Raw genomic sequence first — 20,264 nt, 5'->3', positions numbered from 1 at the left:
AGGTCAGGTCATTTTCGTGACCTCACTATTATAAGTCAATGGGGAAAAATTCAAACTGCTATTCTGGCGCCGGGAACGATCTCCGACTATCTCAAGCACACAGAATCGTGATTTGATGCACTCCTTGCAAGGTTAGATGCGTCACTTTTGCAATGTTGACCTTGCGTGACGTCATTTATGACGTCATCAAGGTCATATTAGTTTTTCGTCAATAACTCTTGATCAAATTGAGCTAGCGAGTCGGGAAAGCCACCAATGGACTCAGGAAGACCTGCCGAATCGAATGATATGCAACATGACCCCTTTCGACCAACTTCGTGACCTGGGGGTGCTGACCTGACCTTGACCTGAGGTCAACACCCCAAATTGACCTGACCCGGACAAAAAGTATATCATTCGACGCGCCTGAGCGAGACGAACACGATGCTGCCAAAATCGGCGCTCTGCGGCCGTTTTTTGCGAAGTTATTCACCAAAAACTGAACCGTACCTTGGGGCACTTGACCTGACCTCAGAGGTCACCGGTTGACCTAGGACCTTAAAATCGGGTACCAATCTCTGCGTCTCGTAACGGCGCACACGCTCGTTTTTTCCGCGACGCGCTAGCTCCACCAGGGGCGAAACGGCGAGGGGGGGGGTCGTACCCGCCCCCCCCCCTCGGCTGGCGCGTATGTAGAAAACCAATAGGTCCGGCGAGGGTTAAGGTCCTATGTCATTGGTTGACCTTCCAGGTCAGGTCAATGACCCAAAGTCGGGGAAATCGGGACCTGTTAGAAAGTCGTAAAGTGTGGCTGCCAAGGGGTTTTCGGGGTGCTGATCACGAATATCGTGTTAGTTTTGATCACAGATGATGTCTTTAAGCATTTAGACCAGGTCGGGTCAGGTCAGGTCAGGTCAACCAGTAGGCGTCGTGACGGGTATTCGTAGTACGTGTCAACCGCCTCTGACAGCTTCGTAACATGTTACGAAGTCACCAAAACTACTTCGTAAATGTTCAAATGGTTGCTAAATTCGAATTCAGCTCCAAAAACTAGCCTAGAAACATGTAAAACTCGAAAAAGTGAACCGAGGTCACAAAAGGTCAATGACCTGACCTGACCTTCAGGTGACCTTGACACCCACCCTAATGTATGGGAGCAACATCAAATCACATGTTTGAACGTTTGAAACCACGAAAAGCTTGCAAACGCGCGGCTAATGCGTGCCGACATACATTCGCCGAATCGCGATTACGGCCCGAACATGGTCATTGGTCACGGAAAAGGGTTCACAGGTCAAAGGTCATTTGGGTCAGGGTCATGAAATTTTCAGGGTAGGTGTAAAATTGATTAATGCGAGGGTACTGAAAGTTTCGTCGCAATCGGCCGCTTTTACGCGAGTCGCGAAAAACCTTGGGGGGTTGCATACCCCCCCCCCCCTGTGCCGGCGAGGGTTAACCCGCGCCGGGCCGGGGGTGTTTGAACACCCCCCTGCGGTTTTTCGCAGATATATCAAAAACGGCGGAGCTCCGCGCCACCGTTTTTGGTACACCTATTTGGGCATCTTTTCCGCACATGTTGTGAAAATTTCAGATCCAGGTCGCCTTAGGTCAGGTCACCAGGTCACGCCAAGTGACCTAACCTCAGAAAAAAATAAGAATGCTCGTTATAGCTTTACCCAAGGCTATATAAACCAGGTAGAACGTTCCCGACGAAAAAGTGGTGACAAGCGATAATTAGTAGCCGCGACCCTCACTTGTTCAAAACTATATCCGCAAGCAGCATTTACAGGCTAGCGGAAATCGACCAATCGGCGTTCGGCAATACTCGACGCTGATTGGCCCGATGCTCGTGACGAAATTGCGGGGGACTGTAGCTATTCCCCTATGGCGTTTAACCCGCGCACCGACGGGGGGGGCGGATATCCGCCCCCCCTGAGGTTTTTCGCGGATAGCGGGAAAACCGCGGCGCGTAGCGCCGCGAAATTTGGTATGACTATTCTCTCATCAATTTTACACATGGTGTGCAAGTTTGAACCTCCTAACTTTTAAGGTCAGGTCACCAGGTCACTTTGAATGACCCAACCTCAAGTCACTTTTTTGCAACTTTGTCACCGTGCCAGAGCTACAGTAGATGTCGGAGGCCTTTGAAAGTCGCAGGATGTTATTAGGTCATTAGTAGCTACAATTTGTATATCTCGGAATTTTGATGTCGGTGACCTAAGGTCAGGTCAATTTCGCGACCTCCCCATTATAAATCAATGGGGGAAAAATCAACCTCCTGTTTTTACCACTAAAACGGGTCGGAATGGCCCCATATACCATACATGACTTCACATACGATCAACCTTCACTACCTTGAGGTCTGTTTTGCTGTTGGGCAGCTGTAAGGTCATGTGACGTCATCAAAGGTCACCAAAGGTTTTTTTGCCAATAACTCCTTACAGGAACAAGATACAGCCGCGCGGATGGTCTCATTGTGTTCAGCTCGTCAAGACGCATCGAATGATATACATGATGACCTCGAGGTCACGTGACCTGAGGTCAACCTTTGACCTTGACCTTTCGAGGTCAACATATATATCATTCGATGCGGATTGACGAGAGGATCACGATGATGCCCTTAGTTTGTTCCTATCTTGACTACTTCGAAAGTTATTCAAGAAAAACCCTCTCCATATCTAGCGCCGCCATTTTGACTTTTTCGACCCCTGTGACGTCATCTTTGACCTGACCTGAAAATGACCTTTGTAAAAATTGTAGACCTTGTCCGTGCGTATCCGATGCCGTTTACCGCTTGTCGCTATCTTGCTTCGTTCTCGAGATCTCAGGGGGGGGGGCGGTCATCCGCCCCCCCCCCCCCGTCGGTACTAAGTTGGCGCAGACCCCCGTCGGTGCGCGGGTTAATAGACTTACGGCTTTTGAAGGGGATTTATACCAGTTTTTGTTGGGTTTGAGGCCATTTTTGAGCTTGGATATTCTTTCTGTGACTTTTGACTGTGTAATAACGACATTTAATCATAACATTTCTATATACTACCGGTGTCACATCGGCCAAAAAGACCGTAAGTACATGGGATAGACGGACCACTGCTGATGGGGCCACACATGTCGGCGTGTGATCATCGGAGGTCCATGAGGGCTCGACATAGGCCCTTCATGGGTCGGTATAGGCCCGGTGGGTCCAGTGCAAGCCTATCAGGGGCCGGTGCTGACCCAACAGGGCCCAGTGGAATATAATGTAAGGCTGTCTAGGGACGTTGAGGGCTCATGGAGGCAATATAGGACCAATAGGGACCACATAAGTCAATCAGGGGCCATTTAGGCCAATAAAGGCACTTCAGGGGACTTGAAAAGGTCATTCAAGAGCTGTGGTGGGCCCATGAGGGGACGGCATTGGTCCAGCAGGTGCAGTCAGGGGATGTTGTACGGGTTTCTCAGTGGCCCATTTGGGCATATCAGTGACCGATTTGGACCCAGCAGGGGGCTTTGTAGACCTATCAGGGGCTGGTGATGGTTCATCAGGGGCCAGCGTTAGTCCATCGGGGCACGGCATATGCCCATCAGAGGTAATTGCGAACCCACGCTGAACAATGATGGCCCTTCAACGGCCCCTAATGGATCTACATTGACCCATGGGCCATGATGTGTCATGTATGCCCCTATGGGCTATGACAGGCCTACTCAGACCCCTGATGGACATTCCCGGCCTCTGATGACCCTATACTGAATGCTGATGGGGCTCTAAGTTTCTCCAATAACCCTTCGTCAGCCCATTATTACCATACGCTGGCACTAGGGGCCCCACATCAGCCGCACGGCAGTCCGTGCCATGACAGCATGTCTTTTCGGCCGATATTACATCGGTAATATTTATTAAAATCATGATTTTATGGTGTCATTATATAGCTAACAGTCATAAGAAATATATTTCAACTCGAAAACAGCTCCAAACGGCATATAATTTTAAAGAAACTCCTCCGAAATCCAAAAGCCTATTCGGGTCCATAGAGAATAAATGCGGTCCCCCGCAATTTCGTCACGAGCGTCGGACCAATCAGCGTCGAGTACTGCCGAGCGCTGATTGGTGAATTTTCCGCTAGCGTGTAAGAACTGCTCGCGGAACAAGAGTTCGTCGACAATCCTCCACAAACGTCTGTCACCATTTTTTGTAATGCTAAACAGCCGGAGCGTACCCCCTGGCTTTACCGATTGATCGATTGCCTTGAAACTTTCAGCGATTGATTAGAGCAATAGTATCTATAAAATGTTAATATCGGAATTTCGATATCGGTGACCTAAGGTCAGGTCAATTTTTCGGCCTCTCCATTTAGTCAACGGGAGAAAATTGAAAAGCGTCTGTTTTGCACGAACGCCATTCTAGACACTCTCAAGCATCGAGATGTATAGGTAAAATTGACACACTGAACCGGAAAATGGCAACTGTGACCCCTCGTTATGTCCCTGAGGTCATCTCAGGTCACGAACAGAATCTAACAGTTTTTCGCTAATAACTTCTGATAGAGGCGTGCTAGAGCGCTGAAAACGCCTTAAATGTGTTCGGCTCGACGGTGCGGATCGACTGATATGCAACATGACCTTTTCCGGTCAGGTCATGGCCTTGACCTGAGGTCAAATTTTCAAGTTGACTTTTCAAGGTCAAATTATAGTTCATTCGACGCGTCTCGACGAGAGGAACACGATGCTGGCAAAAGTAATGTCATGGCTATTTTGAGTCAAAAGTTATCGCCGAAAAAACGCTTTTCGTAAAAACGGCTACCTATTTTTGGAGTTTTTGCCCTCTGGTCTGGAGGCTAAACCGTTGACCTGAGGTCAAATCTGAGAACATTATTCAGAAAGGCCTGTAAAAGGGCTATCGGATGCGCTTTTCTGCGGCACTGTAGCTCTATCGGTTCCCGAGGTAGCCGTTGGCAGTTTCCAAAATGCTGAAATAGTCAACATTTTACCTTTGGTGACCTCTGGTGACCTGACCTTTGACCTGACCCAAAAAATGACCGAAGTGTTTTCGTCCTTATTTTGGACGTTCTTTCGATTGCCGCTTACCGCGTGTCGCTACGTGGCCCAGGAGCCGAGTTAGAAGGGGGTGTTCAGACACCCCCCCGGCCCGGCGCGGAATCTCAGAGCACCGGCCCGGCGCGGGTTAAAGTGACCATCCCACCTTAACATTAGTTTTGAGTTGAGATAGCCAAATTGGTGGCCATGGCCTGCAAATACCGGTTTGGGCACTCAAACCATCGAGAAATGCTTTAATTCGGAGATATGGAATTTCAAACTTGCTGTTTTCGGATTCTAAGGGGCTAATGCATTGGGACGCCCTCTTAGAATTTGTGACGTCAGCGGTGATCTAACGATTTTAAAAGCTTATACTAACATCTTTGTGAAGCAGTGGTGAATATATGCTATTTGCGCGCAACATCTGCCGCAAACGCCGCACTTCCAAAATGAAGTCGCTAGGAACAGCGGAGATCCCAAAAAGTAAACAAAAGTAAAAGTTTAATGTCTTGAAAACCGGTGAATATTTTTCGGTGAAATTTGGTAGATATTCGTTTTTACTCTTTCTGAATCGAGCGACATCACTTTCATGCCAATTTATTAACTTTTTTGAAGGTGGGAGGGTCCCTTTAAAAACTGAGCTCTTAGGAGCGATTCCCGTGGTTTTATGTTTTGCTTCGAAATCGGCCGAACATGACGTCACTCTGACGTCATTTCCGGCCGATCTATGACAGATACGAAGTTCAAATTTTGACACAACATGTCAAATTGATGCAGCCGAAGGTACTGAAAGTTTGGCGTTGATACGTCAAGCAGTTTGGAAGTTATTGCAGAAAAACTGGATGGGGGCTATAAATAGCCCCCCCCCCAGTGGGGCGCGGGTTAACACTACTGCCATTACATGACAACAAAAAGAACACAACAAATACAATACTATCCCTGATATTTTGTATATTTTATTTTCTAATTGAATCAAAAAAGAATCATTCAAAAAAATTTTGGCTGAATCAAACGTGAATCATTCCTTTTATTGTTTTTTGATTCTCTGAATCAAAAGGAATCGATTCACCAATTTTTTTGAAGGAATCAAACGGTGATTGAATCAAACAAAAATCAAATCGATCCAAAAAAGGTGAATCAAAAACCAGTCTGCTACCAATCAGATTGCGCAAATCGATGACGTCATATATTACATTTCATATTTGCTTTCGAACTATTTCAGCTAATGCCTGTCAGTTCTTGCGCGGCGATTCGTGTGTGAGGAGTGGCGCAGCGGCGGAAGCTAAAGCTGCAGAAATTTGACAATATTGATAATTTGGTGAATTTTTGTTAAAGTGATGCAAATTTGCGGGGCCTCTACATCGCTCTGAATGAAGCTGTAACATAATTTGGATACGAATCCGATTGGGTAAGTACGAGTACTGCTGCGTAACTTGAGCTCAGCACGTCAACAACGTCACGTTGAACTCTTGGTTGAACTGCAAGTTTTCATTCATTATACAATATATCCTGAACTGCAACCACCCTAACCCTGATCCAGGTCGTTTTCTTGACTTGTAAAATGTAAATGTGTGCACATTGCTTGGTGACTGCCAATTGTTATCGTAGTGTGCCTGTGGCCTGGGCCCTGTTTCACCGGTGACACGTGTCAAATGGGTTTCCATGGAAACATCAACAAACCATGACGCCGTCAATCTGTGTGATGTCATCAAATATTGCTGCTAACATCTTCACGGCCGTGTGATCAAACAAATGTTATCAAACGCATTCAACGAGACAGCAACTCTGTTCCAAACGCAGCTCACGGATTACACGAAACGTCATTAGTGTGACCTCATCACATCACGTCAGCTCGCGCAATTTGATAGTAGCGTGCTGCTATCACCGGTGAAACAGGGCCCTGTGCGCTGCTCGTTTGTGTAAAATGTTTCATTTGAGCTAGCAATTATACTGATTTATTTGCTTGGAACTGTGCCCACTAGCTACTGACCATCATTTGCAACATTTAGGTAACAGGTTCAGACAATTATTTTGTTTTACTGCACTCATTGCAGTATTCACGCCTGTGATTTGTGAATCACTTTAACACGAACCATCAGGGCTTGTTGCACAGTTCCCTATATCATTGTACGGTTCATGTAAGCCAGTGTTGAAGATATGTAGGTACCTACTTCAAATCATTGAAATGACCTACCTGCTTAAGTGGGATCAGATTTCCATGACAGATTTGGGCATTAAAATACCAATGTTGATGTAGTATTACCTACAAAATCCAACCTTATAAGTTATAAATTTTCCTCTTGTTCCTTTCAAAAGTTACATGCAGCACCACATTGTGTGCCAGAAGAAGGCGTAGATGAGAGGGCTGAGAAAACATGAAACTGCTGCAGCAGAATTTGAACATTGTGTTTTGTGTTTATGTTGTGGGTTAGTGTGCTACATTAGGTCAGGTTAGGCAAGTTTTTGTGTATTCATAGGGTGTGTTTCATTGGTCTTCTCATTTTTACTGAAATTCTGCTTCATTTTTGTTGCTGTTTTTCTTCATTACTACATGCACTTCAAGCTCATGCATAGAAATGTCATTGTGGGTCAGGAATGCTGTAGCATGTTACAGTTTGTCATTTATAAAAAGTAGGTACTAGGTAGGTTATCATGAAAATCTTCCATTTCAGACTTGTGATATCTTTCTTGTGATTCATCTTTGAGAAGTAGGTAGATCTCAGTGATAGGACATTGTTCTTGTGATGGGCAAGGGTCTTAATTTTCACCTTATTTCCAATATGTGAAACTTAATGTGAATGTGAAGTATATCCTGACATCACAGACATCAACTATTCCATTTATACCTCAGAGCACCTGGCAAACACCCTGGCCAATGGCATTGCCTGGGAACCATAACCATGCGTGGTACTCACTTACCCTTAGACTCGGGAGATGGATTTGTGGCTGTGCTCTTTCTGATAAGTGACGTTGCCACAAAGTATTTAAGTACACAGTTGTTTCACTGCTGTCAGGTAGTTCCCACAGTCAGGTGCACAGTTGCTAAGTGATTCTCACGAAGCAAAGGTGAAGAACACCTCAAAGCCCAAAGTAGGTACTAAACTATACTGATTATATTCTTTTCATTCACTTCTTCCAAAGGTCATCCACATCCACATGTTTATTAATCACTAGACTTTCAGGATCCCTCAGGGCTTCAATTTAATTTCATGTTTCAAGTGACTATGATAGATTGGCCATAAATGACGTCATTTATGACCTAAAAAGTGTGACGGGAAGAGCCGTCACGCCTCCACTGTTGAAGATTAAAAAAAAATATCCAACACAAAAAGGCATGGCATTTTTTTTTTAAATAAATTTAGTCCGAACCTTTTGATGGGAAGGATTCACAAGGACAGAGCCATCGCTAAGCAAAGCTTGTTGCGATGTCCCTGCCCTCTACCCTCCGATCGCGCAATTCCAGTTCTATGGCAGAATTTAGAGTCCAAAGTTTAACGTGCGCACAAAGCCGCGCACGGCCGGTCCCCTCACTGACTTCACCTGGCTACGGCCTGCCACCAACCGCAACCATACCTGTCAGGAGGCCCATAAATGTCAACATAAGTAGGGCCAGTTAAGGTTTAATTAGGGCCTGAATTAACAGGGCCACTAAAATGCTATTTCGAATTTTTAACTTTGTTTTTACCCCCCCCCCCAAAAAAAAAAAAACTTTTTCTCGATATAGGTAATACCCTATAGATAACACAATATTCAACATTTTGGAAAATGGAAAGATATGTTTAGAACGTATGGTCGTCCATCGACATACGTACCAAGCTGTGGATGCTACCAAATTTTAGATTAATTGCTTAATTTTTTGTGAAGTTATTGCGAAAAAAAACTTCTCAAAATTAGTGGCATCAAATTGTTTGACTCAATTTAAAGCTCATTTTTTATATGTGACCTTGACCTGGCCTTCGCCAGAACGTAACCTTAACTGGCCCTAATGGTCATCTAACCCGCATCATTAAGTTTGAAATGTAACATTGACCATAAAACATTTACATGTTTACATATCTACTTATGTTGATATGTATGTGTACATATCATACATATGTAAATACATATGATAGATATTTGTGTGTATAGTTGAGTTCATATTGTGACCCTTAGTGACCTGATCTCTGTGACCTGAACAGTATCAGTTACCTTATTTGGCAAAATCCTTCCTTGGTAGTAGGCAAACAATGTTTTATCGATATTTTTGGATAGCATGCCTTTTAGTCAATGTTATACATTTCTTAGAAGGCCCGTAAACGCTCAGAATGCGACCTGACCTGACCTGTGACGTTATCGGTTACACCTATGTCAGTGAAATTGGGTCACATGGTAGTTTCCGGCGGGGCTATCAAACGCTATTTGAATTTCATCCTGTTAGTGACTTGGTCCGTGAATACCTACTCCTACGGGACTACGGTCTTTAGACACTCTGATAGTTGGGTATCATTTTTATGTCGCTTTGACGACTAACTACGTTAATGCACGTTGTGTAGATTATTCTCATTTTTAATGTTTAACTTATGACCGTCCACGTTCTCGCAGCAACTGCAACTCTGAGGTAATTGACTCAGAAAGTTGCCTCTGCTAGTTTTCAAATTCCAGAGTTCTGAACTCTCAAATGTCGTTTGCCGCTTCCGTCATATTGAAATGTCTAGCTGTCTAGCCTACCAATGTCTAGCGAGACCAACACGTCTGAGTATCCGCCCCTGTCCGCATTTAACCGGTTCGGTCCCTGTCGGTCGGGCGCAATTCTGCACACCGTTTGAGGCTTGAGCTAACTTGAAACCAACTTCAAACTCGTTAGGAGGTTATTCCCTACCGATCAAGGAGGACGCTGCGTAAGAAAGTACGATGGAGCAGTAGAGAAGGCGAGAATAGTTCATAGGACGATCTTTTGAAAACGTGTTTTAATTAGCAGACTGCATCTCATCAGTTTGTCGTGTTGGGTTGTGAATCAATTTCAAATAATCCACGTCAAGTCCTTGAAGTAAATAGATTGAAGTAAATATGATAGTATGGTAGCTCAAATGTCCATGGAATGCCCTGGCCTGGGCTCAAATGCCCATGGAAACGTGGTCATAAATACATAGAGGTCGTGTGCTCGCCTTTTGATAACTAAGCTCTAGGCTCGGAGCGAACGGAAAAAAGTATGGATTAATTCATACGCTGCACCATTCTGGCTCCTGCTCGCAAACTAAGCCACGTTTTGCTGCAAATGAGGCCTCTAATTGTCGGCTGTGGATTGAGTCGTATGCAGCTCAGCCACATTATTAGTGGCGCACGAATGGTATGACCAGTGACATAAGTAGCATATTTTATCCGTAATAACATATTCTTTCTTTGGTGAGGAGTTGATCCTGTTCTTCTTACCTGCACAGCATATTCGAGAAATAGTCACTTGTGGATCAATGAATCATGCATGCGGCGTAATATGTACCTTTTTTTCTGGGTAGCCTTTCATAACCCATTACAGTCTTATTGACTGACAACCTATGACGATCAGCTCAGTTCATCCCATAACGCTAGATTTCGGATTCTTAATTCCTGTTTGCCTTCCTATTTCTTGCTGATGTGAGAAGTATTACTGAAGTTCACCTCCCGTTTGCTTCTCGTTACGTGCTTTTGTGACTCAGTTACCTACTCTAAATACTAAACATGGAGTGAACAACATGGTAAAATGATTGGTTGTGAGCGGAAGTGGCAATGGCTACAGCCTACAGTGTCTGCAGTTGATAACGTATTTTTTATATGAAAGGTAGTGTGCCACCTTCCAATGATTTCCCATTTTATTTTTCCTAGGATAAGAAGCTTCTGTTTTTACCTAATATCGCAAAAAAATCAAAAATGGACTTGGAATAGTGCCTTTTTTGCCTAAAAGTTTATCCGTTTTTCGATATGTATAACAACTGTAGTGGGCTGACCTGCAAACAGACGTCGGCAACAATCGCGAATGCGGCGCACATGTGACAATAAGCAAAGGTCATTATAGAGTTATGACGTACGGGAATGAGTTATTAGCTGTCTAATCGTAGACAACACAATGTCGAACTTAAACTGTAAGCCTGTATTGGTATTTTTTTCTTTAATTTGGCTCTCGAACATTAATTTATGGTTTGAAATATGATTTTATGTAAAATAATTGATATGAAACAGCCGTCTCTTAAGTTATGACCCCATTTCACCACACGCAAGTGGCAGAAATGACAATGATCAGCTGACGCATTTTTCTTGGCAGAAGTCAGAGCGCTCGGCCCGACGCACCACGCGTATTCGGAAATTCCGACCTTGACGAGCATCAAAAGCCACCTAACAGGCGTGTTCGAAACCGCAGGAGATGATGAACGGGTTTATCGAAACTTGATTGGATGAGCCTATCGGTAATAGCGATTTTAGTGTGTGCATTTATTGTTCATAGTGGTGTGAAATGTGGTTGGGGTACGACCGATAACCCATCGGGGCGAATTTCGCACTGGGGTACTCAAAATTTGAAGAATATAAGACGTTTCCATGAGTTTTAAAGGCATGGATAAGTTCTAAAAATCCGGTTCTCCTTATCCGGGTCATTAACCCTCGCCCGCACATGCATTTTCCCATCCTAGAACGCACATGGGGGGGGGGGGGGGTTGCCACCCCCCCCCGCGCCATTTCGTTCCTGTTGGAGATAGAGCTTAGCAGTAAAGACCAAAAAGATTCTTTGGGAAGAGACGAATCCAATGATACCCAGTTTTACCTTCTCAGGTCAGTCATTGACCTTCCAGGTCAGGTCAAACTAAAAAATGTTGCTGTTTTGGGTCACCGTTGGATATCAAGTGCGCTGCTTATCAAATACCGATGACGATGCTGTTTTCTGGTGCCAAGCCAGCTAGAACCTCTTTGTCACACTATCCGACCAGAATTTTGCTGCTGAGGTCATTTCAGGTCAAGTTAGGTCAAGGTCAATTATATGTGTTTGTATGTCTGTGTGTGTCTGTGTGTATACTGATGTGTGCACCGATTGTTTTTGGGTCCATATCACATGAAATCATGATATGAGAAGCTTTTACCAAAAATGCAGTCAAAAAACTTCACAAAAAGTAAATTCAGCTTGCCTAAAACGCAATTATCTTAGATGACCTAGGTTGACCTTGACCCTGACCTTGACCCCTGTACATCGTCGAACAACATGTTCCATGATAGGTGGGAGGTAAGACTGGCAAAAAAGGCCGAAATCAGGGTGTCAAAAGCTCACAAGGCCCATGGCAAACGCAAGATGTTGAGAATTGGCCATTTGGGTCATGACATGACCTGAAAAACAAGGTCATATCTCCGAAACCAAAAATCACAGAAACTTGAAATTTTCAGTGGACATCACGAAAGGATAGACGAGCAGCTATACGGAAAATCAGCCTTCTAGCTCTAAAAATGTTGAGTGCAGAGCAGAAAGACTGCCTGGGGGGGGGGGGGTGTGGCAACCCCCCCCCCATGTGCGGGCGAGGGTTAACTCCATATGGTCCAAGAAAGCTGGCACACTACCTTTAAATGATACCGGAGGAATGACTATGCCATTTGGCATTGGTCTCTGTTGAAAACATGGCTATGTTAACGATGTCCAACACCCGTTTATGTCCAGAAACGATTAGCCTATCCATATTCTTATTACCTATCCATATATACCTATCCATATTCCCTACCACCGGGCACATTGTCTAACCTTATTTGGATGGCGACTTCGGCTCGATTAGTCGATAAACGTTGGTAGCCAGTATTCAGAGAGACAAAATGGCGACATCTGGTGCAATTTTGTTACAAATGAAGCTGTTCCAAGCAGCTTGAGCTTTTACGTGGGAAAAGTGGCATCGATTTTTCGTTAGACCGGCCGCGTTTGTTGTTTGGTGCTTTATAACACCAGTTTCCATCAGTCTCTGTCAAGGATGCTGCACATTTTCCGTGAAAGGGTGATTTCATCCTGCCCGTCAGAATTGTATTGTGATTCCGACTTTCAAAAGTGCATGCCATCAACAGCAATTCATCACAACCTTACCTCGCCCGTATTGGTGTTTTGCCATCGTCATTCGTATGGGGGGAGTGGGGTCCGTTGGACACCGTCTCCCTTGCTGTTCGGTCCCTGATTGAGCTAAAACTTCGCGGAAAAAGCGAACGTGCTGCCGGTGACGAGTGGAAGCCGATGATACCGTGCGCGGCTTTGTGCGCACGTTAAACTTCGGAATCTAAATTCTGCCTTAGACAAGGAATTGCGCGATCGGAAGGTAGAGGGTAGGGCCAACGCAACAAGCTCCGCTTAGCGGGGCTCTGTCCTTGTGAATCCTTCCATTCAAAAGTTTCGGCCCAAATTATAATAAAATATAATAAATGCATGGGCCAGCATCATTTCACATGTTTGAACGAAGAGACTGGAAACACGCGGACAATGTGAGCCTTCATACGCCGAACCGCGATTCGGGCCTAGCATGGTCTCGAGAAACAGGTCACAGGGTAAAGATCCTTTGGGTCAGGGTCATGAAATTTTTGGGGTAGGTGTAAAATTGATCAACTCCAGTGTACTGAAAGTTTTGGCGCGATCGACCGCTCTTTGTGCGAGTTATTCACGAAAAACCGAGGGGGTTCGACCCCCTGCGACGGTTAAGTACATTATTTAAATTCGAATCCCTCAATGGCGTAGTGATTCTAACGTTCAGGAAGCATTGTTGCTGTCTAACTACGAGCCGCCGTATCTTTCATCAATAAACAAACACATCCTCGCCATGTTCCTCTCTGTCCTATCCTTCTCTTCTGCATCATTTTGGTATTACATCTTTGTCTGTCCGTAGAAACCAACACGACCTGCTCTTCCTGAGGAATATCCTGGCCGGTAAAATCCGTTCTTCTAACCTCCTTGGTAGATTTCCGCTCCATGTGCCGCCGCGATCAACCCGCTCACAGCGGCTCTTCGCCGAGCTTCCCTGGCGCGTACGGACCGTCGGGGATGGTTTTCTGCGCCGACTACCGAGGGCCATGAACGTGTTTTTAACTAGAAGTCCCGCTGATGTTTTTAGCGATAGTTTCTACACTTTTAGAGGACACGTTTTAAACTATGTGAAAGGGCTGGAAGCGGCGTGATCGCATCCGCTGTGCTTTTAGTGTTTCTTGTTTACTAGGCTTTTTAGGCTATTATTTATTTATTTACATCTCCTGTGTTTATAACCCTACGTGTTTTTATCTTCAGTGTGTGTGTGTGTATGTAGGTGTGTGTGTGTTGTGTGTGTGGGTGTGTGCTGTTTTACTGTCTCTTTGACTTCGCCTTTTAAGTTGACTTATTGTCTGTTGGCGATTTTAAATATACATGTACAAATACAAATACAAATTTGTAAATGTACAAATACAAATACAAATTCGTCAAAGTAAACCAAGTAATTTGACTGCCGTACCAGCTACTGCCAGTTCTAATGCAAACATAGTCGAATTCTCAGCCTCAAAGACGAATGCTATTCGGAGCATGCGATGTTGCACGCAATGACTGACTGTGCAGCTGCACTATCTGGTCCGTTCATGTGTCGTCAGCAGCGCGGCAGGCGGCCGATACGTGCCGTTATCAGTGCCGGCACACGGCGCCTCATCTCGTACAAGTGTCATTGCGTCAGTCGGGGCCGGCTGTTACAGAGGTCTCTCGGACGCCGGCGCTCGGCGGCGTCTGCATTTCAATAGCCGGTGTGGCGACCGCCGGCGGGCCGGCCGGTGTACCGCCAAACAGTCAGTGTGTGGCGACGGCTCGCCCCGGGTGGTGTGCTGACGTGTGTGACAGCTGCGCCTGGGTGAGCCGACTGACCCCGGTCTCTGTCCGACAGAGGCCGACCCCGACGGGTGATGTGAGTGGGGCCGATGGCTGGCGCCGCCCCGGTCTCGGACAGCTGCCGCCGCCTGCCGCCGCCGCTGCTGCTGCTGCTGCTCCTGCTGCTGCCGGCCGGTCGAGCCGCCGCAGTCGTCACCGCCGACACCCGCTGTATCCGCCTGCTCAACTCGACCAACGAGAATGGACACCGGCGCTCCAACGTGCTCGTCAATGACACGTGCGGCTGCGACCGGCTCTCGCTGTTTGTGATGCTAAACTCCAGCGGCATGCCGATCGACTGCGGCCAGAACGGCTCCTGGCACGACGCAAAACAGACGGCGCCGGTGTCGGACGGAGTGGCCGTCTTCCGCACCGTGGTGGCCGGCTGTTTTGAGGCGCGCTGCACGTGTGCGAACGGCAGCCACTGTCGCAAGTACTGGCACTTTGACGGGCTCGACTACTACGACTACAACTTGGAGATATCGGCGGTGCAGCTGGCCGGCCGGCCGCCGCGGCTCGACGTGCACCTCAAGCCGGACAAAAATGCCACGCAGTTCTACTTTCCGCGGCTAGAGGTGCGTCTGTACCGGTGTCCGGAGGAGCGGGACAAGGCTTGCGGACACCACCGCGTCGCCGGCCCGCTGGTGGCCGACGCCGCGCCCGACGTGCGTGTCGAGTTGAACGGCTCGCGGGAGCCTCTGACTCCCGGCCGGTACCGGCTCGAGGTGCTGCCGTCCGACTCGTGGGTCTGTCAGGGCAGCAACAATGGCTGCAAGCGGATCGTATTGCCCGTGCGGCTCAGCGACACGCCGACAGACGCCGGCGCGGTGCTGCCCGCAGCCGGCGACGATCGCATGAAGGCACTGTACGCCGTGGTTGGCGTCACCCTGGCGGTCATCGCCGCCGGCCTGGTGTTCGTCTGGCGAGAGTGCACCGCCGTGCGGCCCGGCCAACGCGTGCCGTTCTCGGCGAAGACGGCGGCGCCCAGCGGCGCGCAGGTGCTGCTCGTTCATCTGTGGGCCGGGCAGCGGCTGGCGCAGCTCAAATCCGACCTGCGCGACGCCGGCCTACAAGTGAGCGATTTCCAGGAGCGCAAGCTGGCCTCGCTGCTGCGCGCCGTGCCCGTGGCTGACGTGCTGACCTCCGAGCGGCTGCGACACGCCAAGATCGTGTTCCTGTGCTCGGAGCGCGCGCTGCAGCTGGAGCAGGGCCCTGCCACCGCGCTGGGCGGCGGCGGCGCGGAGAATGGCACCAGCACCACCGGCGGTGGGTTCTCGGCCTCCAGCCGTCTGGTCGGCCACGAAGCCACCTTCAGTGCAGTGCTGCACTGTGTGCGTAACAGCGCGCTGGCGCAGGACTACCGGCGCGTGTTTGTGGTGCTGCCGGAGGGCGGCGGCGGCGGCGGCGATGAGGCCGGCCCGGCCGCACTGGTGCCCGGCTGTCGGTTCCGATGGCCCGCCGACGGGCCGGAGCTAATTCGGCAGCTGGGTCTGTCTCCGACAGAGACCGACTGTGATCATCGGGTGGTGTGAAACCCGCCGCCGGTCAGAGCGTGTGGCCGGTGCTCAGAGCAATGCGCGAAGTGCGGTAGTGCCGCGGTCAGCTAGCTTAGAAGCCGCCGGAGTGAGGGTTTGGTGATAACGTTTGGTAAAGAGAGGACCGCGGCGGGGCAGAGGCCGGCCGCTCGCTGGCTGTGTGGTGCCGCCGCGAGCCGCTGTGCCGGGAGGACGGACGGAGGCGCGCGCTGCGAGACGCGCAGATGTGATACGGGCTGTCGGGCCACGCTGCTACGTGACACGGGTCGATGGTGAGACGGGTCGCGCACTGAGGATGGCCGTCCGCCGCCGCCGAGTCGGAAACCGGCCGAGGAGCGACTGCTGCGGCATGCTGTGTATACCGCCGCCGCCGCCGCCGCTGCTGCTGCTGCTGCTGCTGCTGCTGCTGCTGCTGTGGTCGTTGCCGCTGCTGTGGCTGTTGCCGCTGCTCCTTTGCAATGTGTTCGTTCAAGGGATGCTGGTTTCACATTCTAATCAGACCTCGAGCTTTAATCTGTTCCTGACTGTAGAGTTTTATCGGGCACACCTATGTTTGTTTTGAGCTTAGATTGATAGGCATTGTTGTGGTCTGCGCGCACCTGTGCTGTGGCCGGTCATCTTCTGAAGCGGCCGGCTGTTTTATGTACTTAGTGGTGAAGTGGTACCGAGCGATATTTTGCCAATCTGCGCGGCCCGAGCAAGAGGGTCACTGTGTTCCCGCGAGGCATTGCTGTGTTCAGAGTTCGGGATGCCTGCTGCACCACCCGGGTCCCCTGCTGACCGTCGGGCAGTCTATTTTCTTTAGAGGGCAGCTACCGCCGGCTGCTAACGCGTTGTTTTGTGGTGTTACGGGCTGATCCATCCTTGCCGCTGTGAGAACCTGTACTGTGTTCGGCACTGTTGGTGTGCTGTGTGCTCCTGTGTGCGCTGTTGTGCCCGCCCCGCCGCCCTGTGTTGCGCACAGCCCGCGCCGCGACGGCACCGGCCCGTCGCCCGCTCGTCAGTGTTTGTCAGTCAGTCTGTTGGTGTTTGGTTGTGCGGCCGGGCTGTGCTGTGCCGGCCCAGTGCCGTATCGCTCGCTCGGACTGTTGTTGGTCGTGTTGTGTGCACCGGTCGGGGCGCCGCGCCTCCGGCCAGCCGCTGAGATCTGAGCTGCGCTGTCGGAGGGACCGGCCGGACCGTCTCCGCGCCGAGCCATGAGGGAGGAGGCACCGATGCGCGCCGCGTGGCGCCTCTCCCTCCCACGGCCGGCGCGGCGACGCTCCGTCGTTTTTGCGTCTCCTAATTCAGCTAAGCTGCTGGGATTTCCAGTTGCGGAAACGTCCGTGCGCCTCTTTTCCTCTGAACGCGGACCGTTTTCCTATAGGCGGCGTGTGGCCGCTGGCGCCGGAGGACGGTGCCGCGCGGCCGGCCGGGTCGCAGGGGTGTCCTCGTGGCCCATCGGCGCGCACAGGGGGCTCCGACCGGCGACCTGATACAGTCGGCACGTGTCCCCAGCGCGCTGGCCGGCGCGAGGGTCCTCTGCACCCGGTGACGCGCGTCAGAAGAGCAGGACATAATATGGGTGTTGACGTTGGGGTGATATTGTTTCTACCTGAAAATATACCTACTCTGGTACGCTGCCTGTGTTGGCCACTCGACGGGACTTTATGGGCGGCTGAAAAATCGGCGGCCCACTGCGCCAACACTGGCGGAACATTCCGCATTGCGTGACAGCGGACCGTAGCCGGAATTCGCCGGGCGGGCTGGGAACGCCGCGCGCCCGACGCAGTCACCGCGGTCGCGCTCGATCGCCGCTCACCGGGCGGGTTCGACCGCGGCGCCGACGCCTCGGCGAGGAAAGGAAGCCGAAAAACGCTACCACAGTGATGCTGTTTGAGCAGGCACAAGCTTTACTGTATATGACCGCGTAAAAACGCTGCGGTTTTGCTATCTGACTGACACGCCTGGGTACATTAGCAGCACTTTGCCACTGGGATTTAGGAAATGACGTGCATGTGCGCTACATATGCACGGTCTGATGTATTTTAGTTCACTGATGGCATCGGCTGGCCGGCACGCTATTGGGCAGCGTCCGACGGGCCGGGTTTAGCGGCTCTCGGCGGCGAGGGCCGGTCGGCCGACCCGCCCGCAGCCGCCGCCGCTGCCGACGAGGGCCGGCCGAGGTCACGCAACGCTCCGCGCCGCCGCCGCGGACGCGATAACTTGTTACGACCAGTTGGTCCGGCGCGCGGTGCGACGTGCGCCCTACTGGGAGCGTCGCTCCATATCTGGGGGAGCGCGGTCCGGTGTGGCGCCCGACCGAACCGAGTTCCCGGTACTACCCTCCTCCGGGCTCCGCGTGGCGCGACCGACGCAGCGACAGCTGCTACTGTCCCGGGGATAACGAACAAACCCGTGACAAAAGCCACACTTGAGCATTGGTATTCTGCTAAGAGTGACACACATTGCACAAATGCGATATATTCCTAATTGCGAGTCCGTTTTTTATTGGACGGCAATCGCCATCACGTGGTCGGTTTCGTTGTTGCGCTGGCTGCCGCCGTTCGTTGGCTTGCTGATATCGGCGGCGTTTCTATGGAAGCTGAAACAGCCTTTTGCGTGCAGACTCCCAGGTGACTGCGTTCTTTAGAAATTAGATCAATAAGAGCACGTTTCCTCGCACTGCGGCACAGTGCGCCTCTGGCATCAGGGCCGGCCATAGTTGAAGCCAGACCCTGTTTACGACTGGGTCATTTCTATTCACACCGTACGAGTCGGTTAGTCAGCGGGCCACGTCACTTGCTCACACGAGATATCGACTAGAATGGGATTGCCACCGTAAATCGGCACTTCGTGTTGGCAAAGGCGTTCGCTCGCCTTACGCGCGGCCGCGGCCGCGTTGTTAGAGGGCTGTAGGCTTAGATTGTCATTAGTTGTGTACCTACCGTATGGGTACATATTTTTTGGTGATTGGCGTGCTGTGATGATATTTGTACGATGATTACTATGAGTACGGTGATTTTTTTTCGGTGACAGATATTTTTACCTTGAGACGGTTCTTTGATCTTTCAACCTATAAGCGCATGTCAGTTTTATTTTGACTGGATGCATCGGCCCCCGACTCGAGATGTTCCCGGTCTCATTGGCAGAGATGGAATGCCACCATCAATGATGGAGCTGCTTGGTGACTTTGGTTCTTGCATCATTCAAACCGGCAACTTGCATCACAGCGATGAAATGCTACAACTTACCAACGCATAAATGGTGCGTGGCACATGGTTCAAAATATTGCCGCTAGATGTCACTAGTAGTAAGCGCCTGTAGTTATGCTGTGCCGCATGGCTTCAATTCTCCTTTTCTCTCAGGGGCGGATCCAAGGGGGGGGGATCACATGGGTCATGGCCCCCCCCCTTGAGGCCCGGGGGCCCAAAGACCTGCCAGGGGCACCACCGGCCTATCAGGGGTATCACAGTCCTGACAGGGGCACCACAGGACCGCCAGGGGCATGACAGGCCTAGCAGGGACACCACGGGCCTGGTGCCCCTGGGCCCTGACAGGACTGTAACGCCCCTGACAAGCCTGAAGTGTCCCCGGCAGGCACGTGGTGCCCCTGACAGGCCGGTGGTGCCCCTGGCAGGCCTGTGGTGTCCATGGCAGGCCTGTGGTGCCCTTGCTAGGCCTCTGGTGCCCCTGACAGGCTTGTAATGCCCCTGGAAGGACTGTGGTGCCCCTGGGCCCTGACAGGCCCGTGGTGCCCTTGTTAGGCCTGTGGTGCCCCTGGCAGGCCTCTTTTTTTTCGTTTTTTTTTCGAACTCTGGTGCCCTTGCTAGGCCGCTGGTGCCCCTGGCAGGCCTGTGGTGCCCTTGCTAGGCCTCTGGTGCCCCTGACAGGCTTGTAATGCCCCTGGAAGGACT

At 50.0% G+C, this 20,264-nt stretch overlaps 1 protein-coding gene across 1 annotated transcript; it reads left to right on the top strand.

Annotated features, from left to right (window-relative positions):
• The first annotated feature begins 6,223 nt into the window (after positions 1–6,223).
• Positions 6,224–17,985, top strand: LOC122388590. The gene is made up of 2 exons (XM_043379779.1): positions 6,224–6,397; positions 14,850–17,985. The coding sequence occupies exon 2, from the start codon at positions 14,884–14,886 to the stop codon at positions 16,363–16,365; it is 1,482 nt and encodes a 493-aa protein (XP_043235714.1). The 5' UTR covers positions 6,224–6,397; positions 14,850–14,883; the 3' UTR covers positions 16,366–17,985.
• Positions 17,986–20,264: the final 2,279 nt, after the last annotated feature.

This window comes from Amphibalanus amphitrite, unplaced genomic scaffold (assembly GCF_019059575.1).
Source record: "Amphibalanus amphitrite isolate SeventyFive unplaced genomic scaffold, NRLGWU_Aamphi_draft 000327F_arrow, whole genome shotgun sequence".
Classification (NCBI taxonomy): Eukaryota; Metazoa; Arthropoda; class Thecostraca; order Balanomorpha; family Balanidae; genus Amphibalanus; species Amphibalanus amphitrite.
Note: the sequence above shows the minus strand (reverse complement) of the source record. Positions and strands in the feature narration are given on the sequence as shown.

Excerpts from the sequence above, each read along its gene's own strand:
- LOC122388590 (XM_043379779.1), top strand. The coding sequence starts at position 14,884 with ATGGCTGGCGCCGCCCCGGTCTCGGACAGCTGCCGCCGCCTGCCGCCG.